A 12,366-nucleotide genomic window follows, 5' to 3' on the forward strand; every position below is an offset into this window, starting at 1 on the left:
TTTTTTGATATTCCTTTGGTTGGCAGTTCTATGAACTATTGGAGGGAATTTGCTACTATGATAGAACTTTTCACCCTGTTAAAGTAAGATTTTTCTTTTCTGCAATTTTTCTAATCATGTAGCTACTCTGTTTTTACAGTGTGTACATACGACTTCAGTTATGTTTTGTGCTTGAAGGTTGTCTAATAAATTGAAGTTATTTGTCATGTTCACATATTGTAAAGATCAGAGGCTCACTTTCAAACCCTGTGACTAGAGGCATGGATCTCGGTGTGGATCACTGTAAAACTTGAGGCAGTGCATAATCTTTGTAGCAAATACAAAATATATAAATGAACTTTCAGTCCAAAAATCTTGTCTAAAATGCTTTTAAAAAGTTGATGGCGCTTACATTTGTCATGATTTGCTTGGGGTATGTCACTCTAATATTGCAGAGAACTTTTGCAAAGCCTATTTGAGCAAAAGGCATCTGGTCATCTCATAGAAACATATTCACTTCTTTATGCTTAACATCTGGTGTAAATTTTACTGTAAATATGCTCTACGTCATTGAAGCAGCTGTAGTGCAGCATGAGGTGTAAATTGCAAATTTATACACAAAGTAAATCACAGAACTGATGATGTACCAGTTATTTCCATTAGTTTTAAGCTAACTTCCAAAAGCTCTATTAAAAAGTTTTCTATTGACTCTTTGAGGATAAAATTTTTGGAGAATGTTTGTTACATGAACTGTTTGCCAAAACATAAGTTGACAAATTAAGCTACATGTATTGAATCAATCGCAACAGAAGTGGCCCTAGGTACATCGGTCTCACCGTTGTGCAACAATTGCTCTCCCACCCTTTGTAGTCATAGTAGTATGAACATTTGACAGTCAAATCGTGCTGTTCAACTTGATTTGTAATGGTGCACTTGGAAATTAAATTTTATGGTATTTTGTTACTCATGTTACAGAAGAATGTATTGTAGGTTTTGAATTTTATTTAAATTTGATTAAACACTAATGTCCTTCATGTTTTCTTTATATAATTTTCTCCCAAATTGTGATGTTCAGTCCATACTTGGGCAGGGTAGGAAAAAAATCTTACCTTCATAGTCTTGAATGTTATTGGATTTAGCATCTTTTCAAATGGAGTTGTTTTGTTTTCTGCAAAGAAATTTCTGCTCAGAGATGCAGCACACCAAAGATGGCACTGCACATACTGTTTTGAAGATGGGGAATTTTGGGGAAAAAATGTAAATGCTGTATCTCAGAATCAGTTCTAGACACTTTATTTTAAGGCCAATTTTGTTATTATCACAAAGAAATTGTCCATTTGGATTTGTCATTTTACTATAGTCTTCTGAATTTTTTTTATTTATCTAGAGGCATTTTTCCCCCCAAAATGCCAATCCATAATTTCCTTTTTTCCTCTGTTGTGTAGTACCATGTAGTACATTCCCTGAAAAGGAGAGCTTTCACTTTTAGGTTAAACAATTGAAATTTTTTGCCGTACAAAAAGCCTGTTATATTACCACACTATCACATAACAGGCTCATAAAAATCAAAACCTAGCCTTATTTAACATAATTTTAGTTTCGAAAGATGAGTAAGACTTGTTTATCAAGCATTTTAAATGGTTCCTAAATGTATGTGAAAGGTCCAAAGACTTAAAGGTTTGTTAATTAAACTTCTGTGGCCTCTGTTTTGTACTTGAATCAGCCAGTTAATGAACTAAAAATGTGTTCCACTACTTCGGTATCTTTCTTTGATACAGTGATGCATTCCTGTTGAACCAATAGGAAATGGAGCCCTTAGTCTTCAAAACATTGTGAACAGGAAGTAAGCACTGATGGCATTGTTGCTGTCCTTCAGCGTGAAAGCTATATCCAGCAGCTGGTCCATGTGGTAGCAAAAAGTTCCCTACAGTTTCGTTTAACTCCTAACCACTGTCTGTAATATCTGCAATCCAACAGTCACAGTAGTACACACATGACGCAAATTGCCCCCTTCTCAGCTTATGAATCTGAATATTAGCCTGCTATTTCTAAGGTGTTTTCCAGACAAATTGAGATGTCTTCTTTCTTGCTCTTTAAAGTGTGGACAATATGAGCTTTCCCATAACTAGGAGTCCAAAAATGTCTTCTGAATTCCTTTAACATGTGTAGTTTATTTGGCCTGTTCTTTTTCTGCTCACGGAATTCTTAGATTTCCTCTTTGGACAAACAATGAGGGCTTTGTATGTGTAAGATTTTAAATTTCTCGTAAAATCCTCAGCATTCTGAATTGCGGCTGTATTTGGTTCGGAGAGATTTATAGCATGGTGCTTACGCTATCACAAGGCCCCTTCCTGTGAGCAGTAGCACAGTATGCCCAGTCAGTTGACACAAGTGACTTAATCAGTTGCTGGTAATGATTTAAAGATGACTAGGAACCCTGTTAGCAGTTGAAGAATCTTGTGCATTCCTAGTAAAGCATGTGCTGAGTCATGTCCTGTGTCATCACTTAAAAATGCAACACTTGTGGTCTTGTTTTGAAAATGTTACTCCTGTAAAAATTGAAATGTGGGCATAATTCCAATGATACTCTTGTACTTCTTGTGAGAGAATTACAGACCAGTTCTCAGCAAAATCACATTGAAGCACTAAACATAGTTCTTCAGCCTGTACACACCCTTTCACTTCTCCAATGTGGTGGTGGTGGTGTTGGAATTGCTTCAGATGCTGCTGTGTTACTACTTTCACTGACTGTTTACAAAGTCCGTCTATGAAGCCGTCGAAGGCAACGGTTTTCTTACATAGTTTATGTTCCTCCCATGTCGCATATGTAATTTCTGCAGAGTTATCTGCTCCGTCTTCCAGGCCAAATGTCTGTAAAGACACTCCTGCCTTTCCAGGGCAGTCATCACATTTTTAATAGAAACAAGTCTCTTCCTTTACATCAGGCTACTAATGACTACACATGCCCAACCGAGGTGTCTTAGGTCACGCGCTCCAGGAATTTCTTAGAAGTTACCACACAAAGTTCAGAATTTGCACAGCACACACATAAACAGACATCTCTAGGTGGCTGTGGAACTACCCACTTATGTTGCAGTGCATAAATTTTTGACATTCCAATATGTGAAGTTTTATAGTTGCTCTTATAAATTGCAGAAGTTTCTTTACTACTGGGAGTCATGTACCTCTTCACTTTCACAACTTTTTGACCTTCAGCTGCTACAGTTAGTCTTTTTTTGTTGACACTCTGGTAACAGTCCCATTTATCTTCCAGATAAGATCGCACTATTTGACCTTAAGCTGCTTCTACAGGATGACCATAATAGGGATCTGGTCTTCCAAAGACTCCTTTTACAAACCTCACATTTCTTGATTTGTCTAAGATGTGCATTAATGCTGATGGAATGTGATTCTGAATTGTTTTCTTTGAAAATGTCTCTGGAATAATAGTTAAAACTTGCACCTTTTCACATTGTGGGGTGTACAGTAATCAGCAGCTAAATTGATATTTGTGAAAAATTCCTGGCAATTAGTGCAAAAGTGCTATGGTGCATTTTCTTCTGAAGATGGGATGTTGACTGGTTTGGGGTATTTAATTCTTCCTCTATTGATGCAAAATCTGCATCTGCCCTATGGGGGGCTTCACCTTGTTCAGATCACTGGAAACATTTTCAAATGAGAACACTTATTCCTAACCTGAACAGTCGTGTGTGTGTGTGTGTGTGTGTGTGTGTGTGTGTGTGTGTGTGTGTGTGTGTGTGTGTGTGTGTGTGTGTGTGGTTTTTTATATGGGAGTTGAATTAAAACTGCCTCCACCTTTTGTTAATTGAGTTTGGATGGGAATATTCTAATAAAGTGCAGAAATAATCCTTAAAATGTAATCGTTAATTACCAATATCCATTTCCACATAATCATCAGTTAGTTGGATACGTTTCTGCCAACAAAGAGGTTTTTAAAGCTGTCATGGGAGAAGTACACACTATTTACGCAACCAATCTTGCAGTTCTCTCAACATCTTCATCAGAAGCATTAAGATGTCCCCGCAGATGGAGAAATGTGTTGTCTTCATTCTCATAATGGGAGAAGAGTTCATGGCAAATTTAGTCTGTGCTCTTTCATTTCAGGCATAGCACCTTGGCTGCCCATTGTGCACAGATCAGATAGCCAAGCAAAGCGATAATGTGACCCACATTTTCTTGTGAAAAAGCCAATTGTGCTTGCGATTTCTGAGTGATAAAATGGTTGTACTGAGACAGTCAACATTTTGCTTCTGAAACTCTGGTTGCCGTCACAGGACGTCCAACACTGTCACACAGGGCGTTTGTTCCTGCCTCAATGATGTACAATACTCACATCAACACAATCACCGTAAACTGCTTTCGTTCTGTGATGAATCTCCTGCGGGGTGACACCTTCTGCTGTCAAGAATTCAATGACTGTGCGTTGCTTAAATTGCATTGACTGGCGGTCTGTGTAGGGTTCTATACTTCACACTGTAACACACAACTAAGTCCTAAGGCTTCCACCAGCTGGAGCTGTAGAGAAGAGGCTACAAAACAAGCCAGTGCCTGCCACATACCAATGCTGCCAACTGTTGAAAAGTTACGAAGGTGGAGGCATTACTTTTCAGTCAGCTCTTTTTATGGATATGCAAATAATCAGCACAGTTCTTGCCCATGGCCCCAGTCAGAAGACATTTCAGACAGTCCTTTCCACAAAACTCGCAGCTGTCTCATCTGGCAAATTCCTCGTGAAAAGACACTCATTGGATGGTTTCACATTTCTTAGAAGCCTCTTAAGTGAACAAATAAGCACTGAAGAACTACAATACAGAAATCTGCAATGAATGAACAAAGAAACAGACAAAGTACAAAATAGCGAAGAGAAATAACTGCAACAAAGAAAGTGAAAAGAAATAACTGCAACAGAAATAAACATTTTAACAAAGGAATTAGTAAGAAAAACTTCAGTGAAAGTTACAAAATATATTTTAAAATAGAACCATGGTACTAGTCAACAGAAAATTTCTGTGAATTATAAAAAATTTCAAAAGGTAACACTAAAAGACCTTTCACGGATATGTCCAAATTGAGGATACTATTGTAATCATACAGCAGTTATCTTTCAAATAAAAAACTTTTATAAAAATCTAGAACTGTTAGATGTTCAGCATTTTAATCCAAAATTGGCATCTTCAAAATGTTCAGTGTCATCTTTGGAAGTCTGTATCTTGGGCCACGAATTTTTTTGGAGAAAACAAAAACGCATGTTTCTTATTTCTGAATTTTAACGTGTTAAATTCAATATTATCAGATACTATGAAGGTAACCTCCCTGTCTGAAGTGATAGGAATTATGCTTGAATGAATTTTAAGCTATTGACATAATCAGGTCATTCCGCGTGAAAGCTACAAATGAAACCATAGTTTTCAACCTTACCCTCTTGGCTTTAAATGAAATTAAGTATGCCTATAGTACTCATAAATAGTACCACAAAATTTTTTCACATTTTTCTTATAAGAAGTTACTGCGTAATGGACTTTCAAAAATTGGAAAAATGACAAATTTATAACTCGTGGAACAATGTTGTTTTCTTTATAACTCTTGTTTTAATTAAGCTAGAACAATAAAATTTACTTCATTGGAAAGCTCATTTAGAGCTTTTATGATACCAGACATAACATTGTTGAATGTATCGAATTTTTACAATCTGTATTTTAAAATTCTCAAAAAAAAATGTGAAAGATACACTTTACATTTACATATTCTGAAAGTTTCAACTTGGGATGAGCATGGGGTCACTATCAAAAGCACTTTTATGTTTACCACGATTCTGCCAAATCAGTCAGATAGGTGAATTTCTATTATTTTGCTTCACATTAAAAGATTAGTGTTAGATTCTGTTAAAAGGTCCACAAATTGTGCTTTTGAAGCTAATAACTGCTTATTAAACTTTAGTGCTAACTATTTATTAATAGCTGTAAAACCATGGGAAAAAAGAAAAAAGGAAGCTCTCATTTTAAGGATTATATATTAAATGGTTCTTTGGTGTTACTATCTGCAATCTGTTCAGCATTTTATCTCTGGTTAATATTCTCAGCAATTTTCACCTATTGTTGAAAGTGACCCCACACATTCTTCTATTGTGAGGCAGCTATAGTAAAATCTCTAGACTCTAGCTTAATGCTACTTTTGTACCAACCTCATAAGTCTGTAAGTTTGTATGCCTACAACCAGTTAATGTATGCATACTATTAAAAGCTAGGGCATTCAAATTAAAAAACATTTTTTAAATTAGTTTGTTCACTTGATAAATATAAAATGCCTAAAATTTCAGCTTTGTGCTGCAATCCATTTAATGAAAAGGGCCACAATAACCACAAGAAAAGCTTACAGCCTGTTGCACACTGGATGATAACAAGAAAAACTTTTCTTATCTGTAGAGTGTGTAACTACTGCTGGGAGGAAAAAAATGCACAAGTAGAAATGTGATAGTGATGTACAAGGCATTGCAGCAAGTGAGGCATTAGAAAGGTTGGATGCTTCTTTACAGTCTGGTGAATCACCAATTAAGAAGAAAAACTGTGAAGCAAAATATCCTAAGTAAAAACTAATTACATTAACCTCAACAATTCAAACAAAGGTATTATTGCTTCCTTCCGAAAAAGAAGAGGTACATTGATCCTTCAGAATCTGAGATGATCAGTCAGCTAATCGATAAATTTCGTACATGTACATCTCGAAGTAAACAGATGGAAATTCTTACCATTTTACCTACAAGCTAGAGAGTTAAGAAGCTTCAAGATGACTTTAACATAACAAATTACATGGCTCGCAGAGTAAAAGATTTGGTGAATGAATGCCGAGGGAATTTTGTCTTCACCAAACCCAAAACCTGGCAAGGCTCTTGATAAAACAACTCCTGATTTTGTTGAAACTTATATTGTTCTGATGAGATAAGCAAGCCAGTGCTTGGGGAAAAAGACTTGTGCCTGTGAGAGATAACGGAAAAAACGGAAAGTACAAAAACGTCTAGTTTTAAGTAATTTGAAAGAAATTTATGTGAACTTTAAAGACAACCATCCAGAGCTCCACATTGGTTTTGAAGTTTGCAGACCTACGTCTTAATAATTGTTTTAGCTGGAAGTATAGGTACACAGTCTGTGTGTGTCTCTGTACTACCCATCAAAACTTCACTCATGCTGACTGGATGTAACATTCCTCAGCTGACAAAGAATAAAGATAATCCAATAAAAACTTTGACTGCATTGCAAGAGTTGTATGTAATCTGTCATTACCTGCTTGTCATTTTGGTGAATGTAAATTCTGCCCTGGCCCAGAAACATTTAAGACATATTTACAAGATTTGTTGAATACTAATGATATTGATAATACAACTTACCATCAATGGGTTTCTGTTGATCACACATCTCTAGAAACAATCATAAAATCATGTGACAACTTTATTGATGTTTTTTGTTATAAATTAAAATCACTTAAACAACATTCATTTGTTGCTAGTCAACAATCAACCTTCCAAAAGAGATTGAGAAATGAACTTAAAGCAGGCGAGGTCTTAGTGATTTGTGACTTTTCTCAGAATTACTCCTTTGCCATCCAGGATGAAGGTCAAGGCTATCATTAGACAAACATGCAAGCAAAGACTCATCCCACTGTTGCTTATTACAAGGATGGGAACAAATTCGAGCACACAAGTCTTCTAATCATATCAGAGTGCCTAATACATGAAACTGTTGCTGTCCATTTGTTCCAATTGTACTTGATGGACTTCCTGAAAACCAAGAAAAAAATATCATTTCTCTGATGGAGCAGCAGCTCATTATAAAAATAGGAAGAACTTTATCAACCTGTGCCATCATGAAGATGATTTCCAAACTGAAAGTGAATGGCACTTTTCAGCCACCTCACATGGGAATGGTGCTAGTGATGGTGTTGGTGGAACAGTTAAACGAGTTGCAGCTCGAGCAAGTCTGCAACGGCCATACAGTGATCAAATGACACCAAAAAACTGTATATGTTTGCCATGGATAACATAGAAGGAATGAACTTCAAGTAGGCTATAAAAGATCACATGGAGAGATTTGAGAAATGCTGCAAAATTGTAGGGACACAAAAACTTCACTTTTATTCCTTTTAGCAAGGACAAAATAACAAGAGTATTCAAACTCTGATAGTAAAATTGAACTGGTGACAGTTTCTGACAGTGATACAATACCGTTCAGACGTAAAAGGATATGTTGTTTGTGATTATAATGGACACTGGTGGTTAACCTGTGTACTTGGAAAAAAATCAGGATGATGAAATCTGTTTCTTACATCCACATGGACTGTCACCATCTTTTACATTTCAGAGTCATCCAGACATTCTTTCCATAAGCAGTAGGGAAGTAGTGGCAATAGTGAACCCTCAAACTGCGAGAGGGCGAACATATAAGTTGTCCAGTGCAGAAATGTTGATGTGCAACAGGTTATTAGTTCGGAGTATGAAGAAGTGCGCTAATAGGATGGCTGTTTGTAATTAATAGTAATTTCTAACTGAATTTAGGTCTGATCTCAGGTATTCACCTTTCTGTGTTTTTTCTTTATTTTTCAAGTTTTCATTTTGTATTTATTAATTACAGAAGCATAAAACATACGTTTTTTGTCACTTACAAGTCATTCTTAATTTCCATATTTTACAGCAACATACATCTGGTGAGAAGTAGGCCTAATATCTAAAATTAGTTTTTATGAATTTTTAAAGCACTGCCCTTAATGTAAAATTGCTTTTGATAGTGATCCTGTTCTCATCCCAAGTTGAAACTTTCAGAATATGTGGATGTAAATCACAAATATTTTTTTGAGAATTTGAAAAATACTTATGCAAAATTCAATAAATTCAACAATGTTGTTTTTAACAATTTGTGAACTGTTGATGTTTCGTATCATAAAAGAGCTTTCCAATGAAGTATGTTTTATTGTTCTAGCTTAATTAGAACACAAGTTGTAAAGAAAACATTGTTCCGCGAGTCAAAAATTAGTCATCTTTTCAATTTTGGAAGGTCCATTACTCGGTAACTTTGTGTCAGAAAAATGTGAAAAATTAATTTCTCATGACTTATGAGTAATATATGCATACTTCGGAAAAATCTGAGAGGGTCAGGTTGTAGCACTTGTTGATTTGACATGGAATTGCCCAATCAAAAAGTTGAAAAGTCAGTCGTTTGATCTGTGCATCTTAGATCGGTTAAATGCTAGGCATGTGATTGTCATCTAATTATTTTACAATCATCTTTATGATCTTTGTAAAACATGTTGAATAGTCCTTGAAATGTTTTTGTTGCCACTGTAATGTAGTCCATGTAATCGTCAAATGGTATATCTTGTCCAAAATAGCACTACTATGTATAAACCACAAGTTGAAGAGGGTATATGCAACAAAAACAGATACTGTCAGTAAAGAAGTTTTTGTGGGTGGCAGTTGAGTGGTCTTTTGGAGTGCAGTAAGTTCAGCCTCAAATGTTAGATTAGGAAAAATGTAAGATATTTCATAAAATACTTTAAAGGATTTTTATAAACAGAAAAAATGTGTTACAGGATTCCAATGAAATTCACTTCCGTGTGAAGATGACAACACAAATGGGGAAGCTGAAGAAAAGCTACAGTGAGAGAGTGGTATGTATTGTAAAATTGTGGAAAATTTGATTCTTTATGAACTCAAGACTTCCATTGTATTTTGAGTACTATGTATGGTATAGTATAGTTCTTTTCAGTTTGCAAAAGAAATATGGCTTTTATTAATCTTTTCTGCTGAGGCCATAAATTTATTTGAAATGAAGTGTTTCTCTTCACACAATTTGTCAGTTTCAACTGTTCGTTGAATTTAAAGTGCAATTTTCATCTTCTGGCACATATGCTATAATATAATGGCTCTTCCCAAGGTCTGGAAACAGTACACACACATTGAAAAAATGCTGCTAAAATTTCCCCAACCTAGTGGAACTTAATAATTTGTCTAAAGTAATTCCCAAGATCGTACACACTATTATAAAATAAAATTATTAATAGGTTTTTGACAAATGGCCACACCAATCTGGAATCACAGTATTTTGTGTATATCATTTCATTGTTCAGAATATCATTCATATGAGATTATGAAAGTGCAGAGCTGAAAAAACAAGTTGGGATCACAATTATTCTAGCCTCACTAATGTTAATTTAAGATCCCTGAAACAATCATTGAAACTTCTTTAGAGCATCTCGGTTTTTAATCCACTGTCACAAGTTGTATTCTGTTAACTTCACATCTTTTTCATTAATGTAATACATTCTGTTTATTTAGGTACACCAACAGCACATAAGATGTTTTCCTAGGGCACAAAAACAAATCTCCCTTCTCAGGCCAAAAGAATGACACTGGTGGTACAGGTGGGTGGAGAAAAAGTAGTTAAACAGCTTGTGCTCCTGGCGAAGGCAAAGTACCACCTGTCATCATATACAGCTGCTACAAAAGAATTTTGTTGAGGACAAGGGCATGTCCAGTACGGATTTTTTCACAGAATCAAAAAATCAAGGAAGGCTTTTCAGAAGTAGTTACTTTTCTAATCTCTAAAGAATGACCAGAAATTGGGTTGTAAAGGTGAAAATTCAGGCATTGGGCAGGTGGTCGGTAATTTCTTCTAGGTTCTTGTGTAGGATATCTCTTGACTTTCTCTAGGAAGTAAGAAACTTTGACAATTTTAGCTTTGTAGAAATAGTAAACACCTGATAGTTACTTTGCATCATCTGCTAGTTGAACACTAGCTCTTTTCAGTATAAGTTTTCTAGTTCCTCCAAAACAATCAGTTTTAGCATGACTGGTAGCAAAAGGGAATACATAAAAATAATCATTTTTGTGCTCACACAAATTTTTAAAGCTTTTTATGTTCTTATAATGAACAACACATCTGTCAGTGAAATAATACCCTTTTTTGGGTAATGCTCAGCCAGCCACTTGTCCAGTTATTAATGGATAGCATTTAAAAATCCTTATGTTCCATATCACTTATAAGGCAGTGGTTCATTATTACCAATTTACTTTCTTCATTTACCACATACAAGCAATCTCAAAGGTGGATTGTATAATAGCTTCTTGTCCAGTGGTAACTGGTGGTTCTTTCTGAATTACAAAACTGTACTTATCAGCTAAGGCCATAAACAGAAATGCTTTTTCCAGAATTAGCTACTTTCAATTTTTTTCAATGGTTGTGATTGACACTCGGATATAAATGAGTGTGGTTTAAGTGCCTGTAATTTTGTTAACAAGTCTATGTATTCACCAATGGTTACAAATAGCTTTACCAATTTTTCCTGATCAGTGTTTATATCCACTGACTGAACCCAATTTCATCAGCAGCATCTTTATAATTTCTGTTTTAATAATTCTGACAGTTTGTCATCACTGGGATAGTTACCACAGTGACTCAGTTGTAGTTTTAAGTCACATGCAAGAAATGTAAGTTCTTTGTGTTTTTCTTTAATGTGTCCATATCCAAAAGCAGTTACACATTTTGCTCTCTCTCTCTCTCTCTCTCTCTCTCTCTCTCTCTCTCTCTCTCTCTCTCTCTGCTGGCAGCAGCATCAGCGAACATACACCACTTCAGTGAGTGAACAAAATTTAGAAAGGCTAATGTTAATATTTGGAGTCTTTCATTGTGTTGCAAAGGATGAGTCTTTTTTGCATGTACATATTCTTTTGAATGCTAACTTTCTTTTGCTCCTGGTAACATTCAAGTATATTCATCATTTTGGTAGAAATCAGTGACTAACTTTACCACTTCATCAGTGATAACATCATCCTTTTTGGTTTAGGAACTGATAAAATACCCATTTCTGTTCTGTTTCCTTGCTTGTTGAACCACGTACATACTAACATTGAAATCTGACATTGTTTTCTCTTGACCAGTAGGATGGCGCTAAAGATAAAACTTGAATTTTTTTTTTTTTCAAGTACTTTGACAATTAGCCAGTTTGTCTTTCATTGACAATATTGTGGCATCAGTCTTTGGGTTTCTTAACAATTTCATCATCAAATTCTTCTTATCTGTTTTCAGAATCTTCAGCACTGCAATCTACTGCCTGATACACTTACCTTCCCAAAATATTCCTCACTTTTCTGTCTTCTTTTTGCCATATGAAGCCTTGCTGTGATTTGGAAGAGAGTGAAGTTTGAAGGGAGAGCACCCCAAATCATGTACAGTTTGTTTGCATCCCCAGTACTTTGACTTTTTAGTACTGATTTCATGAAATGTCACCTCCAGGTCATCTGTGTTATTTTTTCTATCACTGATGTCAGTTTATGTTGTGCATGTTTTTGGCCTGGTTTTGTATAGATTCTTTTAGCACAAT

At 35.4% G+C, this 12,366-nt stretch overlaps 1 protein-coding gene across 1 annotated transcript in view; it reads left to right on the plus strand.

Annotated features, from left to right (window-relative positions):
- The window catches only part of LOC126356132 (small ubiquitin-related modifier-like), a 33,250-nt gene that overhangs the window by 1,119 nt on the left and 19,765 nt on the right, over window positions 1-12,366 (plus strand). Inside the window, exon 3 of the mRNA XM_050006840.1 lies at window positions 9,577-9,654. Within this exon, the coding sequence (XP_049862797.1) occupies window positions 9,577-9,654 (78 nt within the window). The remainder of the gene's footprint in view (window positions 1-9,576; window positions 9,655-12,366) is intronic.

This window comes from Schistocerca gregaria, chromosome 3 (assembly GCF_023897955.1).
Source record: "Schistocerca gregaria isolate iqSchGreg1 chromosome 3, iqSchGreg1.2, whole genome shotgun sequence".
Taxonomy (NCBI): domain Eukaryota; kingdom Metazoa; phylum Arthropoda; class Insecta; order Orthoptera; family Acrididae; genus Schistocerca; species Schistocerca gregaria.